Source organism: Hemitrygon akajei, chromosome 1, assembly GCF_048418815.1.
Source record: "Hemitrygon akajei chromosome 1, sHemAka1.3, whole genome shotgun sequence".
NCBI classification, from domain to species: Eukaryota; Metazoa; Chordata; class Chondrichthyes; order Myliobatiformes; family Dasyatidae; genus Hemitrygon; species Hemitrygon akajei.
In genome coordinates, this window is record NC_133124.1 from 114,865,498 (window position 1) to 114,888,261 (window position 22,764).

At 44.0% G+C, this 22,764-nt stretch overlaps 1 protein-coding gene across 1 annotated transcript; it reads right to left on the reverse strand.

Moving 5' to 3' along the window:
• Positions 1-4,992: 4,992 nt before the first annotated feature.
• On the reverse strand, positions 4,993-22,490 carry klhl38a (kelch-like family member 38a). The gene is made up of 4 exons (XM_073050444.1): positions 21,508-22,490; positions 18,141-19,497; positions 9,466-9,571; positions 4,993-6,101 (listed from the first exon to the last, which is right to left on the reverse strand). The coding sequence occupies exons 2-4, from the start codon at positions 19,494-19,496 to the stop codon at positions 5,812-5,814; spliced, it is 1,752 nt and encodes a 583-aa protein (XP_072906545.1). The 5' UTR covers position 19,497; positions 21,508-22,490; the 3' UTR covers positions 4,993-5,811.
• Between the last annotated feature and the right edge of the window lie 274 nt (positions 22,491-22,764).

The following is a 22,764-nucleotide window of genomic DNA, read 5'->3' on the forward strand; positions in this document are numbered from 1 at the left end:
CTGGAACTATTTTGGTGGTGGCACGAGGTGCGTTCCTATGCCAGCAAGAAAGTGTGAAGACGCTGTTTGAGGGATCCACTTCCTACTGAAGTACTGAGGGCTTGTTTCATTGTTTGTATGAATCGTTCAGCAAAGTCATTAGTGGCTGGATGAAATGGTGCTGACTGGATGTGCTGAATACTGTTTGTTTCCATAAATGCCTTGAACTCTTCAGATAGGAGTTGTGGGCCATTGTCATTTACAACTGACAATTTGTGTTGAGGAAGCACAAAACAGCTAAAGATGGGGCATAGCTCCTCAATCCATTTTACAGATGTAGTGCTCTTCATGCTGGCAACCTTCGGCCATTTGCATCCATTATGACCAAGAACACATGGCTTCTACAGATCCTGTAAAATCGATGTGAATCCTTGCCATGGTTCTTCAGGCCATTCCCATGGATACAAAGGAGTAAGTTGAGGAACGTTTCTCACTCAGACAACGTGGGCCTGCTTTGGTCTTCTCAATGGTTATATCCAGTCTTGGCCACCAGAAGCAGCTGCACTATGTCACAGTGTCTTGCATGCACCTGCTTTTTTAACGGTGGAGGAATGACAAAATGGTAGTGTGGTGAACTAGATATACCTGTCTGACTGCTCCTGTGGTTCCTCCCACAGACCCTGCTGACTGCTCCTGTGGCTCCTCCCACAGACCCCTGTATAAAGGCGACTGTGGGCTGCTGCTCTCCCTCATTTTCCCCAGGATGTAGTGCTGTTTATTCTTCCAGTCAATAAAAGCCGATATCTCGCTTCCTAAGTCTCAGCGTGAGTTATTGATGGTGCATCAGGTAGCCCTATCGTAAACATCCTGCTTGGACTGTGAGTTCCTTCCACTGAGCTTGGTAAGGTTTTAATTCTATGGTTGACTCTATTTTCCATTCATGAGTTACCATGCCCACTGCTTATGATGGAACAGTGTCAGTACATATGTGCTTCCAGACTTGCACCACAGATATCGCTGTAGGTATTTCATTGAAAGATCTCTTTTGAGGATCGCTCTGGAGCTGCAACAGCTAAGGGAAGTCAGGATAGTCCATCAGCATTTGATGGGGGTTGGGCCTCCTACTTTATATCTTACTGATGTGCAGATAGCAACAGAGCCCAACATTGCATTCGAAAAGGAGCGAGGGAAGGAATGCCCACATTTGGACCAAGAATTGATGTCAAGGGATGACGGCCTGTCTGTAGTGTAAATCATCACCCAAAGAGGAATTGATGGAATTTCTTAACTCCAAAGACAATTGAGAGTGCTTGGGCATAGAAGCTTTCTGCCTTGCTTAATGTCCTTGATGTGGAAGTGATTGGACGCAGTTCACCCAATGGCATGACGCATGAGATTACTGCCCCCACACCGTAAGGTGATGTGTCACAGGACAACTGTATGGGCAATGACGCATTGAAGTGTGTGAGTGCTTCAGATTTTGTCAAAGCTGTTTTGGCTTTTTTAAAAAAGCCTCTTCACAGTGATCTCTCCACTAGCAGTGTGTTGATTTATTTAAAAGCTTATAAAGTAGTTTCACCATGCTAGATAGGTTAGGAATAAGCTTAGCATAGTATGTTAGAAGTTCTCAGAAAGATCTTAATTGACTTACATTCTGTGGTAATGGGGCTTCCACGATTGCCTTCACCTTTGATGCTGCCTTTTGAAACCCTGAGTTGTCGATCACAAGGCCCAAATATACAACCAAAGGTCAAAAGAACTCACACTTGTCCTTCTTAGACCCTTAGCCTATGTTCCTTGAGTCTTCATAGTGTAGCAATCCGGGTTTGAAGGTGCTCACACTCATTTTTCCCAATGATGAGCAAGTCATCTAAAATGCACCTCTGTCAACCTGCTCAGGATCTGGTCCATTGCTTACTGAAAAAGTATGCTTGACACAAGTCAATCTTGCTAAGTGTCTGTCCTCCAGCTATCCTGCAAAAAGGTCATCAATGAGTGAAGATGGCATTGTTCAGCCATAAGAATCAGGTTAATGGTTAGCTTGAAGTCTCGACAGAACCTTAAAGACCCATCCCTTTTTAGAACAGGAACCACTGGAGTTGCCCATTTACTTACACACACTTATTTCAATACCTTACTCTGGACCAATCTTTCCAATTTGGTCTCTACCTTTGGTTTGAGGTTGTATGGGACAGGTCTTACCTTCAGGGATTTGGGTGTTGTGTCAGGCTTAACAGCCAGTTTAACAGAGATTCCTTTCATACCGTCCAGTTCTCCGCTGAATACATTTGCTGGGTACTTCAATACCTCTTGTAGAGCAGTGCTCCTACCAGACAAGTACACTTCCTGCCAGTTGAGTTTGAGCTGCTCCAACCATGAGTGGCTTAGAAGTGCTGGATAACTGCCTTTAACAACATACTATGGAAGTTTCTCTTTTTTTGTAATTCATTTTTTACTGAAGTTCATCATCTAACAAACATTTCCGTAAGATGTATTTCAGATATTGTACATATATATCATATAATCATATATGCCACAAATCTCCACATAATATTTATCTGAGGTTTGTACTTATAGAAAAGAGAGGAAAGAAAGAACAAGCAAAAGGAGAAAACTGTGTACATGTAGGGAGTGATTTTTTTTTACAACATATTCATTGATTTGTGAGAATAAAATCAGGCCTATGCAGCATCATGTAGTTAAATCATTTTTCCCAGTATGAATCAAATTGTTCCAGCTTATGATTAACAGATGCTGTTATCTTCTCTATTTTGTAAATATCCATTGTAATTTCCATCCATACATTTAAGTTTGGACTCTCCTGTGATAACCATTTCCTAGTATGAGGCTTTTTACCAGCCACCAGCAGTATATTCATTAAACATTTATCTCTTTTCAACCATTCTTGAGGTATATACCCAAAATATATGGTCTTACTTTCTAAGGGTATTTCACATTTAAATATGTTTTGTAGGGCATTGTGTATCCCACTCCAATAGTCTTTGATAATGGGGCATTCCCAGAAAATATGACAATGGTTTGCATTTTGATTTCCACAATTTCTCCAGCAAACAGGGAGGTTACTATCATAATGGGATTTCTGAGAGGGTGTAAAAAAAATCTTATCAAGTTTTTCCATCCAAACTCCCTCCATTTCTGTGAACTGGTACACTTCCATTGATGCCTCCATATTATTGTCCTACTATGGAAGCTTCTTTCTCTGTTTGTTACTCTCTACTATAACATGTATTATTCCCCTCACTGGAGCAACCTCACTGATATAAGTCTTTAAAGCCAACCTTGACCCTTCTTATGTGAGATTCTGCAATTTCTCCTTGTAAACTGCCCCAGACTCCAGTGATACTGCAGCACCCGTGTCCATCTGCACCCTCGCTGTGGCCCTATCCAACTGCGGAGTCACCCAACAGCCATCTTTGAGTCCTGAAACAGATAAAACATGCAAAGCCTCTTCAACCACAGAGAGACGCTCAGTTCACCTTCAATGTGTTCCATTTTGCTCATGTGTCTTTTTTTCCCAAAAGTTATTTTTCTTTTTAAGTGTCTTTTTTATAGGCACATTCAATGTATCCCTTTTTGCCAGTTTTGCCAATCTAAATCCTTATCCAAGCATTCCACAACAGTAACAATGATTGCTAATAGGTGTCTTATTCTTAAAGTCAGTAGAAACTTTATGAACTTGAGAAGATGCGCTTAATAGATCTGCTTCTTTATCTGCCATCTCCTTAGCAGTTCTAATCTCAATTGGCTTCTGCAATGTTAGTCTGTCTTCTGTAAGCAAACGTTTCTGAATTGCCTCACGACACAGACCACATACAAGTCTATCACATAACGTGTCATTCAACAACTGCCCAAAATCACAGTGTTCAGACAATTGCTTCATCACCGCCACAAACCATGAAATAGATTCACCTTCCTCTGATTCCTTTCATGAAATCTAAACCTCTCAGCAATAGTCAAAGGTTTGGGTGAACAGTGGTCCTTTAAGCCTTTAACTATGGCATAGCGGGGGTATTCCCTTCTGCCGCCGGCGTGGGACGATGAGTCAAATCGGGACCCTGAGGTCTTGTGGAAACTGTGTGGTGGTTTCTTTTGAACTTATAGTCTTTTAACATCTTTGGAGTATTTTTACTGTGGCCATGGTCTGGTTTTTTGATTAATTATGCTATTGTTTGCACTGTTGTAACCATGTGGTTTTGTGCAAGTCTTGTAGCTTTAGTTTTTGGTCTTGTTTGTCTGGTGGATTTGGAGCTCCTTTCCGGGGAACGCGCTAAAATGGTAGCGCCATATTAATACGCAGCAGCCTCTCCGGACTCTGGATTGGGGATTGCCAAACATTATGTGAATTTTCGGGTGTTGTCTGTTTTGTCATATGCTTTTGTGATATCATTCTAGAGGAAAGTTGTCTCATTTTTTAACTGCATTGCATTTGTGGTATCGAAATGACAATAAACTGAATCTGAATCTGAATCTGAATAATGTTTACAGCCAGGCTTAGCAGGGTGCACTAGACTGCGTAATAAATTAAACACATTTGCACCCATCACAGTCAGAAAAGCTGGAACATGAATATCATCTGAAATTTGATTTGTCATTGCAAAATATTCAAACCTTTCAGTATATGAACTCCATTGCTCCGTCGTTTTGTCATATGGCCCCGTACTTCCAAACACTCTCACCATTTTCAAACACAATCACCTTCCAGAAAAGTTAGGTAGTCTTATCCATCTCTCTCTCCCTCTCTTATTTGTTTTATTTAACCATCACCTTCTCATTCTCTCCCCTCGGATTCTTCGCTCACCACACGTCCTGTGGCCAGTTTCTTTTCGCTCACCCACATTACATAGCAGTACACTGCCAGTGTTGCACATGGACTTTTCTTGCCAAAAAATAAATAAATATCACATGAGAACTTGTCACCTCATCACCAGTTGTTATGTTGATGGTACTAGGAATCTGGGTGGCTGTGAATAACACACACAAGAGACGGAGAGGTGAGGTACAAATGTGCTGCTGTTTATTTTGCATCTACTCAGAATGCCCTCTCACACTATGTTCAGTACATAACACACAGGGAAGCTTGACAGCAACCCGTAAGGGTCAAAACATATATGAATACGTAACGCCAACAGCTCCAGAAAACTTGCCTGCAAGGATGTTGGTCCCCCTTGAGTTCACATGTAACCTATCCCAGTCATACCTTCCCCAGAAGAGTTCCCAGTGACCCACAAATCTGAAACTCCACGACAATGGCATGCAGGATGCAAAATAAAGCTTTTCACTGTATCTCAATACATGTGGCAGGAGAAAACCAATTGCAGATGACTGTTTACAGTCAAAGGAACTGTAATGCAATTCCCTTAACAAGAGAAAATCTGCAGATGCTGGAAAAACGAGCAACAAACACAAGATGCTGGAGGAACTCAGCAGGCCCAAAACATTGACTGTACTTTTTTCCACAGATGCTGCCTGGCCTGCTGAGTTCCACCAGCATTTTCTGTGTGTTGTAATACCCTTGTTGAGCCTTAGCAGTTAACACATTCTTCACCAATTAATCCTTTCTTCCATGGTCCGAACTTAAGTAGTGACAGTTGATAATTGACAGGGAGAGCTAGAAGTGAAGGAGATCGATTGTTTTGCATGAAGTGTGGTAAGAAAGTGAACTCACTTCCTGATATGTCAGGGGAAGAAGAAGTTATATTGGGTTTCAGGAGGAAGGTGACAAACCCATATCAACACATGGGATTCACACATGGACAAGTGGAATGGTCTTCTCCTGCCTGAAACAGTTGCTGTGATGCTCTGCTACAAAACTTACAGTGTGTTGGGTTTGTAGGAAATGCTTTGCAGTGTTAGACATCCGTGGTCAAAGAGCTTGTGTGGGAGGCTTCCTTTAGATGTCCAGCTATCTGTCTCTGGGTCATAGCAGTCAAAGGCATCACTGTCTTCGATGGTGTGGTCAGAAGTGATGTATCGGCCTCCAGTAACATACACTTTATTGTTTACAACCGTGGCTCCGTGGTGCATCTTCCTCTCTTTCAGATCAGCACATTTTATAAATTGGCTGCTCTTTGCGTCAAAGGCAATCGTTCTCCTCGTGTATCCTGAAAGAGTAACAAGCAGACTTACAACAAAACCATCATTCTCAGGTGTAAACGCCGCACATGGTGGAAATCTGAAATAGAAACATGAAATTCTGGAAATGCCAGCTAGCATCTGTGGGCGGAGTATCTGAGGTAACACTTCAGGTTCAGGAGCTTTCATCAGGACTGAGTCAGTGAATAGAAGTCTCATTTTCTCTGGTGCTTTGTTACAAAGGAGCTGGATTGCACTGGCAATTATTGCTCCTAATTACCCCTTGTGAGGGTAGTGACGAACCCTTTCTTGAACCACAGCAGTCATGTTGGTAAAGGCAATCCTACAATGCTGTTGGGGGAAAGTTCCAGGATTTAGACCAGAGACTATGAAGGAGTGGTGTGTGATTTGGAGGGGAGTGTTCAGATTGTTTGCTGCCCTTGTCCTACTTGTGGTGGAGGCTGGAGGTTTGGAAGGTCCTGTCTCAGTGTTAAAGACATATTAAATGGGCATAGTCAGCGAGTTGCCAGGTCTCACTGCTGCAGGAAGACTAAGGGGTCATGGGGGGGGTGGGGGCAAGGGCAGAACAGGTGGCAGTTAGATTGGAAAGATAGAGGTGATTGTGAGCAAGTGTGGTCCATGGCTCTGAAGATGTGGGGATGTCCTCTATGGAGAGATCAAGGCAGGTCTAGATGGGTGCAAGGATAAGTGGGGCTGACGTTGTGTGTCTTCAGGCACCCACTCAGTGACTCAAGAGCAGCTTTTTCCCCTCTGCCATCCGATTCCTAAATGGACATTGAACCCATGAACACTACCTCACTTTTTACATCTATATTATATCAGTTTTTGCACAATTGTTAATCTATTCAATATACATAAACTGTAATCGATTTATTAATTTATTTATTTTTACTTTTTTTCTTCTATATTATGCATTGCATTGAACTGCTGCTGCTAAGTTAACAAATTTCACGACACAGGCTGGTGATAATGAACCTGATCCTGATGTTTTGAGGCATGAGGGATTAGCAGCCGTGTGGTGCATGTTAATAAACTTATTTATTAACATGAGGGTCTCATGTGTGGACCCTCATGGGCTGGAAACAAACCACTCAAAGGTTGTACCGCACCTGTCTCAGCCCATGCTTAGGTGGGACAGGAAAGCGCCTTCAATGCAATGGGACGCCAGGTGTATGCCTAACCGTACCAGTGCGTGAGTGGGTCACAGGATCCAAAAGGAACACTGCAATTTGCTTTTTAAAATCCATTTTCTTGAGATGTAGGCATTATCTGTATTGATAGCTGTTATTACCTCTGAACAGGGTGGCTTGTGAGGATGTATAAGAGCCAACCATACAGATCAGGTTGTGTAAAAACATCAGACTTGTCAGCTGGCCTGATGGGATTTGAACTTGAATCCTTGGAATGTTAGTCGAAGCTAGTTCATAGAACAAAGACATAAAGCAATGCGACATGTCCCGCTGAGTTCATCCACCGGATTGTTAAGTCATAGAGTGCTTGGTAAGTCCTGCATTGCAAAGTGTGAATAACCTTAAAATGAAAATAAATTGTATAGTGTACAAAAACAGTTGTATTAAGCATCAAAATTTCAAAGCCCTTGTTCTTAACCTTTTTTGTTTGCAAACCAGGAAAGCTTACTTCTATCTCAAGCAACCCGAATCAAAACTTCAATCAGTAATTTATGTTGGATTCAAGTCAAACCAGGGAAACTCTCTTTCCCTAAAATTCAGACCCACTATCATTGAGGTGAGTTCAATTTATGAGCACTTGAATCACCAAGGAATGGAGGCTATGGACCAAGATTACTGCTTGATGGTTAGCACAGGAGATGGTGGATGGAAAAGCCTGTTTCTGTGCTCTTTGAGAAATCTATGCTTAGACTTTTAACAATTTTAAACTGTGAATCATATCCTCACAGTTTTTCTACTCAAAACGACATTTACAGTCTTTCCAAGTTCTGATAAAAGGTCAGTAACATGAAACATTAACTGTTTCCTAGTCCACAGATGCAACTAACAATGCCTTGAACTTCAGTGTTTTATACTGTTAAGAAAATAGGAACTTACATTTTTATAACACATTTCACCACTACTAGATATCGGTAATTGCTTCACAGTCAAAGAGGAACTTTTTGGAGTGTGGTCTGTTTTGATGTAAAATATGCAGCGGCCATTCTTCAATAAGCAAGCTCCCAGAACTGTTCATCGGTTCTAGTGATGTTGGTCCAATGATAACTATTGGACAGCATTCTGTCTGGGTGCACAGTGGCTCGGTAAGGCAACTGCTCCGCACATGACTGCAAGAGACTGCAGGTGAGTTGTGGTCACAGCTCAGCACATCACAGGAACCAGCATCCCCTCCATGGACTCTGTCTATACTTTCCACAGTCTTAATAAATTATCAAAGACACCACCACCCTGGACATCTTCTCTTCTCACATCTTCTTTCAGGCAGAAGAAACAAAAGCCTGCAGGCTCAAGGACAGCTTCTAACCCACTGTCATCAACTCTTGAATGGAGCTCTTGTATGGTAAAATGGGCTCTTGGCCCCAAAATGGACTGCTGTGATCATGCACTCTATTGTTAACTGCACAGTCCTCTTCTGCTAGTTCTTATACTTCCTCTGCATAGTTATTGTTTTACCTTATTCTAGCTCAATGCACTGTGTGATGATTTAATCTGCACGGATTTAGTATGCAAGGCAAACTTTTCACTGTATTTGAGTACAGATGACAATAATAAACCAGTACTGAGACACAGAACCAAAGGAGAAAAATATTCATCTCCTGGGACCCATTCCTACCGGCCTCATTAAGTTGTGTGTCAATGTGTCTGCTAAGGACAAATAACCCTGACTACTTGCCTTCTTCCCTTCAATCTTTCCCATAATTACTGTGCATTATAACTCCTCTTTCCTAATCACATGTCCAATGAAGATACGTTGCCTTTTCATGATCTCATACATTATTTCTCTTTTTGTGCTTGCTCTGTTCATGACATCCTCGTTAGATATTCGTTTAATCTATGATATCCTTTGCATCCTCCTCAAAAAACACATCTCTGCTGCTTCAATTTGTTTCCTCATGTTACTAGATATTGTCCAACATTCTGAGCCATATAACATAACTGGATAAACATAACATTTCAGTACTCTGAGGCAGGTTGTCATGCCTAGTTTAGTTTAGTTTATGGGAAAGATTGAAGGGAAGAAAGCAAGAGGAAGGCAAAGACAAATGATGATGGAAACAGCAGCCAGAGAACTGGAAATGAATACTAATGAACTGATCCACTTGACCCGAAACAGGAGTGTGTGGGCCATGGCAGTCAAAGCTCAAACTGGGCATGGCACCTGATGATGATGATTGCAACCTACCTCCTATGACAATGATCCTGTCCCCAACCACAGCTGCAGGGCCACAGATGTTCTTAACCATTCTTGTCTCCATTCTGAACCAGATGTTCCGAGATATATTGTAAACCTGAATCATGTTACAGAATTAAAAACAAATGTTACAATTAGGCTCTCTGCCCTAATCTTGCTGCAGGTTTAACTCCACTGTCACATAAAGAGAATCTGGCTACATTATAAGCAGGGTGAAGAATCTGAAAATATTGACTACATGTCTTCTCCACCTTATGTACAGTCCGTACACACATTTGGGATTTCGGTGGGATGGATTTGCTGGCTCCTGTAAAACTACAGGCAAACTTCATCCATGGATACATCACTGCACCTTGCAGAGAAATTTGAACAGTTGAATTAAATGCCCTGGTTTAACTACATACTGACCGAGGTGCCCTATATTTTCACTTGAATATATTTCTGACTTGCAAACTGTTTAGGTTACAATCAGTTCTCAGGAACAGAACCTTGTTGTAGCATATGAAGGACCAGCGTAGAAAAGTGAAATCTGAGTGGGGATGTTCAGAGAACTTCACAGGGTTTTGAAAAGATTGTTTGAGAGACTGTAATATATTGCAATTTTATAAAACTCTGGTTAGGATCCATTAAGCTATAACACCATAAGACAAAGGAGCAGAATTAGGCCATCCCTCTCAACCACATTCTCCTGCCTTCACCCCATAACCTTTGATGCCCTTACTAATCCAGAACCAATCAACCTCTGCTTGTACATCAGTCAATGAAAGCAAGCATGCAGGTAGAGCAGGCAGTGAAGAAAGCCAATGGCATGCTGGCTTTTGTAACAAGAGGAATTGAGTATAGGAGTAAAGAGGTCCTTCTGCAGCTGTACAGGGCCCTGGTGAGACCCCACCTGGAGTATTGTGTGCAGTTTTGGTCTCCAAATTTGAGGAAGGACATTCTTGCTATTGAGGGAGTGCAGCATAGGTTCTCAAGGTTAATTCCCGGAATGGCGGGACTGTCGTATGTCGAAAGATTGGAGTGACTGGGCTTGTATACACTGGAATTTAGAAGGATGAGAGGGGATCTGATTGAAACATATAAGATTATTAAGGGATTGGACACACTGGAGGCAGGAAGCATGTTCCAGCTGATGGGTGAGTCCAGAACTAGAGGCCACAGTTTAAGAATAAGGGGTAGGCCATTTAGAACAGAGATGCAGAAAAACTTTTTCACCCAGAGAGTGGTGGATATGTGGAATGCTCGGCCCCAGAAGGCAGTGGAGGCCAAGTCTCTGGATGCATTCAAGAGAGAGTTAGATAGAGTTATAGATAGCGGGGTCAAGGGATATGGGGAGAGGGCAGGAACGGGGTACTGATTGTGTATGATCAGCCATGATCACAGTGAATGGTGGTGCTGGCTTGAAGGGCCGAATGGCCTACTCCTGCACCTACTGTCTATTGTCTATTAAACATACCCAATGACTTGGCCTCCACAGACATCCATGGCAATGAATTCCACCCTCAAGCTAAGAAAATTCCTCCTCATCTCTGTTGTAGAGGGATGTCCTGTTCTGAGGCCGTGTCCTTTGGTGCTAGACTCTCCTACTATAGGAAACATCCTCTCAATATTCACTCTATCTAGGCCTTTCAATATTCAATAGGTTTCAATGAGATTCCCCCACACACCCCCATTCTTCTAAACTCCAATGAGTATAGGCCTAAAGCCATCAAATGCTCCTCATACGTTAACCCTTTCATTCCAAAAATCATTCCCCTGAACCTCCAGTAGACTCTCTTCAATGGCAGCATATCTTTTCTTAGAACTGCTCGTAATTCACCAAATACATCTGGAATATTGGATTCAGTTCTGGTTGCCCATTACAGGAAGGATTTGGTTTACCAGGATGCTGCCTGGATGAGAGAGCGTGTGTAATATGGAGGGATCAGACCAAGTTGGGTTGTTTTCTCGGGAGCAGCAGAGGCTGAGGGGAGACCTGACAGAGGTTTATCTTTTTTTTGAACAAAATAAGCTTCATTCATAATAAAAAATTCTTTACAAGAATAAACTGTTAAATGCCTTTTCATTCCTTAAATTCCGACTCAATGCTTTTTGGACTGTTCTATTACATTCATACACATCAATAACGCAGCTGCCAGTCGTATACTGTTACAATAATAACTGAGGGGCTTCCTCCCTCAACCCAACCCCTCCCTCTCCAGCAGGAGAATAACCCTTCCACTGTGGTCCTTCCCCACTAAGCTACACCAAGCTTCAGTGGGCCCCTCAGCACGTGCTCCAGCAGACCGGAATGCACTAGTCTAGCACTTTCCCACAGACATCTCCACGCGCAGGCAGACCACAGGGCATCTTTCACCGAGCTGACGCTCTGCCAGCAGCACTTGATGTTTGTCTCCGAGTGTGGCCCTGGGAAGCAGCCCGGGGGTCAGAGAGTCCCCTGCCATGTATCTGCTTGGGGTGAAATGCGACGCAGGCTCTTGCACAAACAAGAGAAAATCTGCAGATGCTGATCTGCGTCACCCAGAACTCCCAGTGGCCACCCATTTTAATTCTGCTTCCTATTCCCATTCCAATATGTCCATCCATGGCCTCCTCCACTGTTGTGATGAGATCACACTTAGGTTGGAGGAACAACACCTTATGTTCCGTTTGCGTAGCCTCCAACCTGATAGTATGAACATCGATTTCTCAAACTTCCGGTGTTGCCCCACCCCCCGTTCACCATTCCCCATCCCCTTTTCCCTCTCTCACCTTAATCTCCTTGCCTGCCCATCGTCTCCCTTTGGTGCTCCTCCCCCCTTTTTCTTTCTTCCATGGCCTTCTGTCTCTTTCACCAATCAACTTCCCAGCTCTTTACTTCATCCCTCCTCCTCCAGGTTTCACCCATCACCTGGTAGTTCTCTCTCCCCTCTCCCCACCTTTTAAATCTACTCCTCAGCTTTTTTTCTCCAGTCCTGCTAAGGGCTTTTGGCCTGAAACATTGACTGTACATTTTTCCACAGATGCAGCTTGGCCTGCTGAGTTCCTCCAGCATTTCGTGTGTGTTGAATGCAGGCTGTTTCATCTTTCTGCACATCTTTTTTCCCAAACCCACAGTCTGCAAAGAAGTGAGTTACTCTCTGTTCCTCACGACAGTCATCCTCTGGGAATGATGTTCTGCCATACAGGAAGAATCTGAGTGAGAAGGCCCATCTCACCACCAGCCAGGCAAGGGCTTGCTTCTTGCTGGTGAGGCCTGGTGATGAGGCATTCTGGAGATGGCCTGGACAGTTTGCTCAGGGAAGCACCCCACTGTGTCCATCGAGTCCTTCTCCTACAGTGCCTGCAGGATATTCTGTGCTGACCACTGTCTGATGGTCTTGTGGTCAAAGGTGTTGGGGCAGAAGAACTTTTCCATGAAGGATAGGTAGTGCGGCAACATCTAGCTGATTGGGACATTGTATGGAAAGGGGGCCAGACCTATCCTCACAACACCAGATTCCACACACAGTCTGATGCAGTCACACACAAGGGTTTTCCCCCTGTTGTCCAGGCACTTGTGCTTTGTGACCTGTCTGACCCGCTCCATTTTGGATTTGCAGATGAACCTGAAGACAGCTCAGGTGATTCCCAAGCTGGAGGAGGAAGGGATAGACCACACCTGCACCAAGTTCAGTGGCCCTGAGAGCACCTTGCGCCTGACGACCAGGTTCTTCCCAGTTCAGGAGCGCCCTCCACATGGTCCCAAGTTTGTTTTACCTTCCCAGTCAGATTTTTTGTTGCACACCTTGGCCCCCGTGCACCAGATCCCCAGCAGCTTCACACAACCAGACCTGACAGTGAAGGGGACTCCGGATCGGTCGGGCCAGTTGCTGAAGAGCAGGGCCTCACTCTGGCTGCTGATGCCGACCCGAGCTGGTCACGGGTGCTGATTAATCTGCAAACCGACCTTGGATCCGAGCAGAAGACAGTGATGTTGTCCACGTACAGGGAGGTTCAGAAGTTTGTAAGATCATGAGAGGCATAGATAGAATAGGCAGCCTGTATTTTTTTCCCTGGATTGAAATGTCCAACAGAGCGGGAAAGAGATGTGTGGGACAATTTTTTTTACACGGAGTGCTAGGAATGCGCTGCTGGGTGGGGGGGGGGGGGTGGCAGTGTGGTAGAGGCAGATGTGATAGCTCATGTTGAAGAGTCTTTCAGATAGGCACAGGAATACGCAGAGAATGGAGGGATATGGACCAGTGGCAGCCAGAAGGTTTCAGTTTAATCAGGCAAGGAAGTCTGCAGATGCTGGAAATCTGGAGCAACACACACACTCGAAACGCTGGAGGAACTCAGCAGGTCAGGTAGCATCTACAGAACTGAATGAACGGTCGACGTTTTGGGTGGAGAACTCAGCTTACTTAGCTTGGCACAACACTGTAGGGGAAGAGCCTGCTCCTGCAGAGTATGGTTCTGTACTCTAGATGTAATTAGCCTTGTTTGAAAGTACACCGAATCCTCCACGTGGCGGTGCACAGTTTCTGCACTCCCAAATGCTGGTTACTGGAGCTTCGGAGGACGATGGCGCCCAAGGGCGACTTCTTTGCTTTCATCTTCAGAAACAGCTCGATTTCTGTCTTTGATATCGCTTTCTTTCCCTCTCAATTTTTTTTGAAGACCCTGACTTGGAGCTACACGCTGACTTCGGTTCTTTGCGGATTCAGGGCCAGTGCTGCCTCCTGGTGTGTCGTGGGAGTACATGGAATATTGAAAGCCGTGAGCTGCCTGCTGGCTGTGTGCCCGGAGACCCGAGTTCTTTGGGCACGGAGCTCGGAAAAAGTGACGCAACAGACTTTTAACACTGTAGATCGGCAAGTTGTTTTGTTATGTCACCCCTCTCGCTGTGAAACGGGGTCACCTCTTTTTCCCTTATTAGAGAGAGAGAGAGAGAGCGAGCCTGGGGTATGTCAAATTACCAGGTGAACGAGTAGTCTTTGGGATACTGCAAGTCTGGGTCTTTATTGCTGCTTTGCTGCATGCTTGAGTGCTCGGTGGGGGGTGTCGATGCTTTTTGCTGGTGTGGGGGTGGGGCTTGGGGGGTGTCGTTGCTTTGCTGCTGCTTGTGTGTGGGAGGGGGAGCTTTGGGGAGCTAACATTTAATTGTCATTTATTCTTCAGGGCACTCCTCCATTTTTGTGGATGCTTGCAAAGGAAAAGAATTTCAGGATGTCTATTGTATGCATTTCTCTGACACTAAATATACCTATTGAAACCTATTGATTATTTGATTGTCCCAGAGTTAATCTGACCCAGAGAGAGGTTAATTGCATCTATGCTGGCTCCTAAAAGTACAATTTTGTCCATCCCACTCCCACTCTTAACTTCCCTGTAACTCTGCAGCTCATTCTCCCTCATGCCCACCAACTTCCTCCTGACTTTCCTCCCCGCGAGGGATAATTTACCCGCAAGCCTGTGGGATGTGGGATGAGACCCACACAGTCACAATCTGCAGTCTCCACATACAGACAGCTCCAGAGGTCGGGGGGTTACACATTTGGCACGTACGGCCGAGCAAGGATCTCTGTGCCAATGCTGCCACTAACAAAAACATGGAGTCACGAATATAAGAGAGTCGCAATTACATCCGGTTGGGAATCGAAGAGAAACACTTTTACTCAGTGAGTGATAGGAATTTGGGGCTCACTCCCTCTGGGAGGGGTTGAGGTGATATGTATTTAAGGGGTATCTGGAGAAATGCTTGATGAACAGAGAGATGAGGAGGTGGGTGGGACAGGTCAGTGTGAGAGGAATCTTGGGGTGCATTACTAACGCTAACACAGCTGAGCTGAAAACGCTGGGCTTAAGTTACTGATCTGGTTGGTATTTGGTGCGTCAAGAGGCAAGAGCTTGAGTGCTGGGGAATTTGATAATTAGCTTTATTTCATGCTTTTGGTTCTTCTGTAAGAATGATTTGGCCCATTTGTTTCCTGCTACAGTGGTTACCTATAGGCAGATGGAGAATGTGATGATTCATTAAATAAATCTGGTTAAAATGCTAGCATTAGTAATAATGATTGTGATTGTTGTAACCCCATTGGTTTACTGTTGTCCACCAGCTCCTTGTGCTCCTGACCCATCCATATGGATGATCAAAGTGGATGTCTCCTTGCTGAGGACTACTTAGGGATGGACAATAAATGCTGGCGTTGCTGGCAACATCTGATCCCCTGAATGAATAAATAAAAATAAGGATGATATTACAGTGTGGTGAAATCATTTGAACCCTGAGGTTTCCCTCAGGGAAAGGAAATCAGAAATTTAAGGACATGGACTTAAGGTGAGAGGGGAAAAGACCTGAGAGGCAACTTCTTCATGCAGAGCAACACACACAAAATGCTGGAGGAACTCAGCAGGTCAGGCTGTCGACATTTCGGCCGAGGATCTTCATCAGGACTGATGAGGGGTCTCAGCCTGAAACGCTGACCATTTACTTTTTTCCATAGATGCTGCTTGGCCTACTGAGTTCCTCAGGCTTTTTGTGTGTGTTGCTCGGATTTCCAGCATCTGCAGACGTTGGCGTGCTTGCTCTTCATGCAGAGGCTGAAGAGGGGGTGCCAGAGGAAGTGGTTGACCTTGTACAATAACAACATCTAAAAGACATCTGGACAAGAACACGGACAGGAAAGATGTAAGGAATGTGGACCCAAGTTGGGAAAATGAGTCTAGCTTAGATTGGCATCTTGGTCAGCATGAACAAGTTGGGGCAAAGGTACTTTCTTCATGCTGAATTACTGTATAACTTCCAGTATTATATCGGTGTCCAGATTTTGGCAATGAGTTACGAACTTGAGGCAGTGCAATGGAGATTTATCTAAGGGATGAGGAACTTTGATAAGGTGCAGAGACTGTGGTTGAGGTTTGAACAGAGAAGGCCAGTGTGAAATTTAATTGGGGTGCTCAATATTATGAAATATTTCGATAAGTTAAATAAAGATTTGGTTTCTAGATGAGTAACCAGGGCAGCATAAGTGGAAAAACTCCCAAGGCATGAGGAGAAGCATTACTGTTGATGTTGAGAGTGAATGTGGGATGTGCTGCCTGAAAGGGTGGAGGAGTCAGATTTACTGGAAGTTTCAGGGGGGAAATTGGATGAAATACCATAAAATGGGGCATCTGCAGGGCTGTGGAGATTGGATCTAATTGGTAAGGCCACAGTGGGCTGAGTGGTCTCTGTGTGCAGTGGAAGTCCAAGAAATATTGGAGAGCTGTCTGCAACTTGAGCTATATCACATAGCTGAATGGGTGTAATAGTCTCAGTTATCCTTTGATCAGTGAGCAGTATTATGGGGATATGGTTCTATTGTGCTGAGGTTGCCTTTCAATTATTTGCAGTTTGAGTCACTTAATTCACAGCAGATAAATTATTTACCAGTTTTTTTTCCGGAAAACTGTCGGCTATTCACAATATCTGAACGAAACATTGCTCAGGATTTATCACCATGGACGCTTGATCTCAATCATTTACGATCACATTATTTATTGATTATTTTACTCTGCCCTCTCGTGTTCTGGGTTTGATGACACTATCTGCTAATGTTCAGTTAATGGATTGTGTCTTGGTTTAACAGCCTGGGTAGACATTAATCTTCAAAGCTAACAATCATTAAGAGAGATGGCAATGAATGTTTTCCACTACTTTAGCCACTTCTGAGAACTTGTATTCAATCCAGGCCAAATCATCCTGGCAGAGTCGTTCTAAATCCTTGCTGGTGGTCATCCAGCAATCCTGAACACTAACTTGCTTATAGCACAAAAAAAATCAGATTAATAGAGCAATTTCAACCTCACAAGAGCTAACCTTGCATAAAACTTTTTGATGTTTTTGCTTTGTACTGTCTGATTAGCTGCATTATTGAGTAGCTGGATTTAAGGCTGCCAGAATTCTGTGCGTTTAATGACTTCTAATAGATCAAAAACATAACAGGAACAACTATTGTGCTTTTAGAATGGCCAAACTTCGCCCGGCCTATTTACTCAAACTTTAGCAAAGTTTAATACTGAGCCTCATCAGGGGAACTTAAAAGCAGGTGACCAAAAGCTTGGCAAAGAGCAGGCTGAACTGAAAGGTGGGGAGGTCTAGGGACGGAATTCCGGAGCTAGGGACTTTGACAGGTGAAGGCATGGCTGCCAGTGGTGACTAAATCTGGGGATAATCAGCTGCAAAATTGGAGGAGTGCAGAAAGCTCAGGGCCATTGTGGGTGGTAAGAGGGGGTGGAGGGTTTTTTTTTTGTCAGAATGATAAGAATTTTATAACTGAGGCCTAAACTAGGAGCTAGTACGAGTCAGTGTGCATGGTCGTGTGGGATCATTAGGGCTTGGAGGGGATGAGGACAAGTAGTCAGCAGAGTTTTGGATGTCCTCATGTTTGTGGAGGAGGCTAAACACCATGGGATAGTCAAATGGCGCAAGGCGTCACCAACTTATTGTAGAGACTTAGAGTCGTACAGCACAGAAACAGGTCCCTGCTCCGTCCCTACCAAGATTCCCTCAAAGCTAGTCCCATTTGCCCACATTTGACCCAAGTTCCTTGAAAACCTTCTTATCCATGTACCTTACATTTAAATATGGTTAAACTTGTGTTGTGTCACCTCCCCTTCTCTGATCACAATCAACCAATGGAGAACAGATCTGACAGACACACCTGTATCAGGCGAGCAGCATTCTGGACCGCATCTTCCCCACCAAAAACGTAGAGGCGTTGGTTGACAGCCGCGGTAGCTGGGTGCAGCACAGCAACAGGCATGGGAGCCATTCTTTCCCAGATTCCAAAAACGCTGTCATACCTGTGCAACGTGTCCAGTATCTCCTGACTGGGCCCGATCCCTCCTAGAGAGAAAATATAATTCACATGCGCGAGGGTCTGATGGGAATAACAGGGAAAAGGCATGTCTTTCTCGGTCCGCCAGTGGTTCATCTTAAAGGAGAAACTATAAACTCTTGCACTCGCAGTTCTCTTCTTGTTGCTAATGATCAGTCCTCCAAGGACGTACACGTTCCTGTGTAAGCAAACGCAAGAAGCTTTATAAAGATGTACAGGAAGCTTTGAGAGGGCGCGCCATTGCTGGTCCATATAATTATACAAGAAAACCTCTCTCGTGGTCCCTTGGTTGCTCTTCCTACCTCCAATGGTGACAAGGAACTCCTGGGAAGCACACCTACGTGGTAAGTGCACCAAGGGTGTACTGTTGGGGCTGTTTGCAGGGCTCAGAGAAAATAGTAACCTGAGGGCTGACTCCAAAATGCCCCTGCAAACAGGTGAACCTTGGATGAAGGGGTTGTTGGCGATGAAGTGGAAGAGGTAGGTGGGGTGCACATACTGGAGTCGCACCTTCTCGAGGAGCTCATGTGCGTGGTGCTGCCGGGTCTCCGGGTCGTGACGGATCCAGGCAGACAGGGTGTCAAATACCTGCTCTTCTTCGGCGCGGAGCTCGTCGTCCCCGAGGTAGCCCGCGAGCTCAGTGCAGGAGAGCTCCTGGAGCTCCTCCGTGGTTGCCACCTCCAGGAAGTGCTCCAGAGCCATTTTCTTCGCCTGCCTCTCCAGACTCCTGCAGCTGAACACCTGCGCAAGCCTCACCATGCCAAGGCAGTTGTCAGCGGTTAACTGACCTTGCAGGTATGTCGAGCAAGCCTCAAACACTTTGGGGTACTGGTAAACGGCAGCCGCTTCCATCAAATAGAAAACGTTTGCCGCATTTACGGTAATCTCCCCTGTATACACATAATCCACAAGCAGAGCCAGAATGTCCCCATCGATCCCCAACAGATGGACCCGCCTGAGGAAACTTTCTCTGAAGTTGTGACAAAACATAGCCCAGAAGTAGGGACTACTAGACGCCAGGACACTTCGGTGACAAGGCAGTTCTTTCCCCCCAGCACAGAGAATTACATCAGTCAAGGTCTCTTCACGACGCAGTGTATTAAGCTGTTTCAATAATTGGTGAGACAGGTCCATTTCTTTGAACTGAAAAGAGTTGTGAAGAACTGTAGGTTCATTCATGCTGTAAAACAAAAAAAAGAATTAGACATGAAAGATAGCCCAGATCTTTTTGAGCAGAAGTTTTATGGCGCACTTTATCCATTTGTTTTCAGCTTGCTTCAGGAAGAATTAATAATGTGAACATTCTCTAAGTGAATCCACACCAACAACAAAGTTCAAGGATGTGGGTTGATTACGGATAGCAAAACATTCTTGAGCAGGGGTGCCCAACCTGGTTAATGGGAAGGGTCCACGGCATAACAAAGTTTGGGAACCCCTGGTCTAGAGAGTTTCACTTGTTTTACAAATATTTGATGCTGTTTGGCTTAGTTGGCTGAGTCTTTAAATTTTATAGCCTATTTGTGAAAGATAATTAACAGAAAAAACATAATTAACAAAAAAAGATTGTGGGATGTGCTAAGTCATCACCATGCACTAAGTTGTAATCTAGAACACTTTGCCTGAAAGGAGAATGAAATCATATTCTGTGTGGATTTTCAAAAGAGAGATGGCTGAAGGAGTAACATTTACAAGGCTTTGCTGAAAAAGGAAGGGATGTAGGGTTACCTGAAGGGTCAAAAAACTAGCTTCAACCTCTGTGGAGAGACCTGTCCAGGTTAGACATTCTGCTCCAATCTGGACATGTTGAGTGCTAGTAGCATGGGTTCATGCCAGGAGAGCCTCCAGTTGTCAAGGAAACTGAGGCATGAAACACTCACCCCCCAAAAAAGAAACATACACCTCTCTTGCAAAGTTATTACACTGGAAACTGAGGCACAATAGCTATTGGTCTAGCAATCAGGGCTGTCACCATTGAGTTTAAATCACATTACAGAAGTTGGTAAATTTAAATTGAACTAATAAAACAAAGTAAATTTCAGCAGTGACAACCATGAAGTTGCTGGATTATCAAGAAAACTAATGTACTTCAGAGGTGAGCATCTGCTGTCTTTACCTTGTCTGGCCGATATGTGATCCCAGATCAACCAATGTGACCTGAGAGGTAATTGGGAATGGACAATAAATTTCATTGTTTCCAGGGACATCCAATTCCATAATTGAAATGATTTACCTTCTAATTGTCATTGGCCCCAGAGGAGAACGAAACAGTGGTCAAAACTATGGGAAGAAATTAACTGGTTTGTCGTGTAGAGTTCTGGTTTCTGATCAGCCAGTGTACCTGAAACAATTTGAACAATTTGATGGGGTTGGTTATTGTATCTCCTAGTTCCGGAGCTAAATTATTTTTCTGTTTGTCCAGTGAGGTAAAATGATTTCCTGGTTATAGAGTTGTCGACTCATACAGCACAGAACAGGCCCTTTGATTCAACTGGTCCATACCACCCAAGGTGCCCATCATAACTGGTCCCATTTGTCCACGTTTGGGCCATGTCCCTCTACACCTTCACTTGAACGTCTGACTGAGAGGCACCCCAAATAGTAATGGCATTTAAGTCAGTTATATCTGTTTTCCAGTAACTAAGTGACACTTCAGAAATTAATGCCTTTCAGGCATGAAGTCAAATTGACATGATATTAGACTCATTCATCCTTTATCCTCCAAGCTTACTAACACCACGTAGACACTAGGTCCCAATAAGGCCTCTTAATGTCAGCAACAAAGAGGAACTACTCAAGATTGCACTGTGGAGAGGTAGAATGTGAAGGAACCATTATCACATTTAAATAACATTTGCCCAAATTTTCAACCCTGTTCTTTACCCCCTAATCTATTCCTTCCCAAAACACTACAAGGTGCACCCTAATTCCCTAGGGAAATCAGAACTTAAACGAAGAAGGACACTTTACTCGTTGGAATGGATGTAAGTGCAAACACAACTCCTCATGTGGAAGAAACAATTAGTCAAGGAACCTTACCTCCTACATAAAACAATCCTATTCCCCAATAATATTGGTGAGTCAACATTATTTTCAAACCAATTGGCAAAGACCAAAAGGTTATGAGCTTGAAGAAAGACACACGGAGCGAGTTTTGACATGCTTACACATCTCTTGAAGATTATTAAATTACCTGACTTCCAGGGTTAATGATGTCCAGAGTCCTTTCCAGGGCTAATAGCATTGAATTTTCCTCTTTACACCTTCTTTGCTGGTGGTCAAAGGTGCAAACACAGCAGGAGAATGAAAAGGCCTTTCTGTGGTGGTTTCAGTAAAATTTCCCTGAATTAATGTTCCAGATTTGTTAATAAGTAGACAGCCTTGCTTTGAAACTTGTATTTAGATCAGCTCTCAGACACAAAACATTACTTACATTCCCAGACTATTAATAGACCAGCATACACTTTCAACTAACAGCACATGTGACATCGCACTTGTTTGTGCTGCTGGTAAGATAAGACATGCAATGTTTTGATGTCGCCTCTGAGGCAGGGTGGTCTGATATTTACAGACTTTGGAGGGTCCATCTCCATCCACTCTAAGCTTGGGACATATCCAGAAAGGATGGATTGATCTAGTACCAAACCTGGATTAATTTCCCCAAACAGGAGTTTCTACTCAAACTTCAAAATATAACCTTGTTTTCGATATGGTTTGTTTCTCTTGACTACTGTGTGTTCTGATGTTGCTACTGGACAGGAGATCAATCCCACAGATCAATGCAACAGTGTTATAGCAACATACCACACAGAAAAAGAATCTTCATCCCAGCGTGTTCATGCCAACCAAAATGCCTGCCTGAGCTGGTCCCATTTGCCAGCAGCTAGCCAATATCCTTCTAAACCCTTTTCATCTATGTACCTGTCCCGTTGCCTTTTAAATTTTACAATTGTACCCATCTCTACCTCTTCCTCATTCCACATACTCTGATGTTGCCAGGGTCTCGAGGGGCTGAATTATAGGAGGGAGGGGAACGGCTTGGCACACTAGGACTTTATACGTCAGAGTGTAGGAGACAGAGTGATGACCTAATAAAGGTGTAAAAGGTCATGTGGGGCATAGAAAGGATGAATACACCCAGGGAAAGAGAATCAAAAACTAGAGGGCAGAGGTTTAAGATGAGAGGGGAAGATTTTTCTCCCAAACTTCCAGTAATTGCCCCCCCACTTCACCATTCCCTATTCCCAATTCCCTCTCTCACATTATTTCTTCACCTGCCTATCACCTCCCTCTGGTGCTCTTCCCCCTTCCTTTTCTTCCATGTTCTTCTCCCCTCTCCTATCAGATTTCCCCCTTCTCCAGCCCTTTATCTCTTTCACCAGCCAACTCCCCAGCTCTTTACTTCACCCCTTACCCCTCTCCTGGTTTCCCCTACCACCTGTCACCTTGT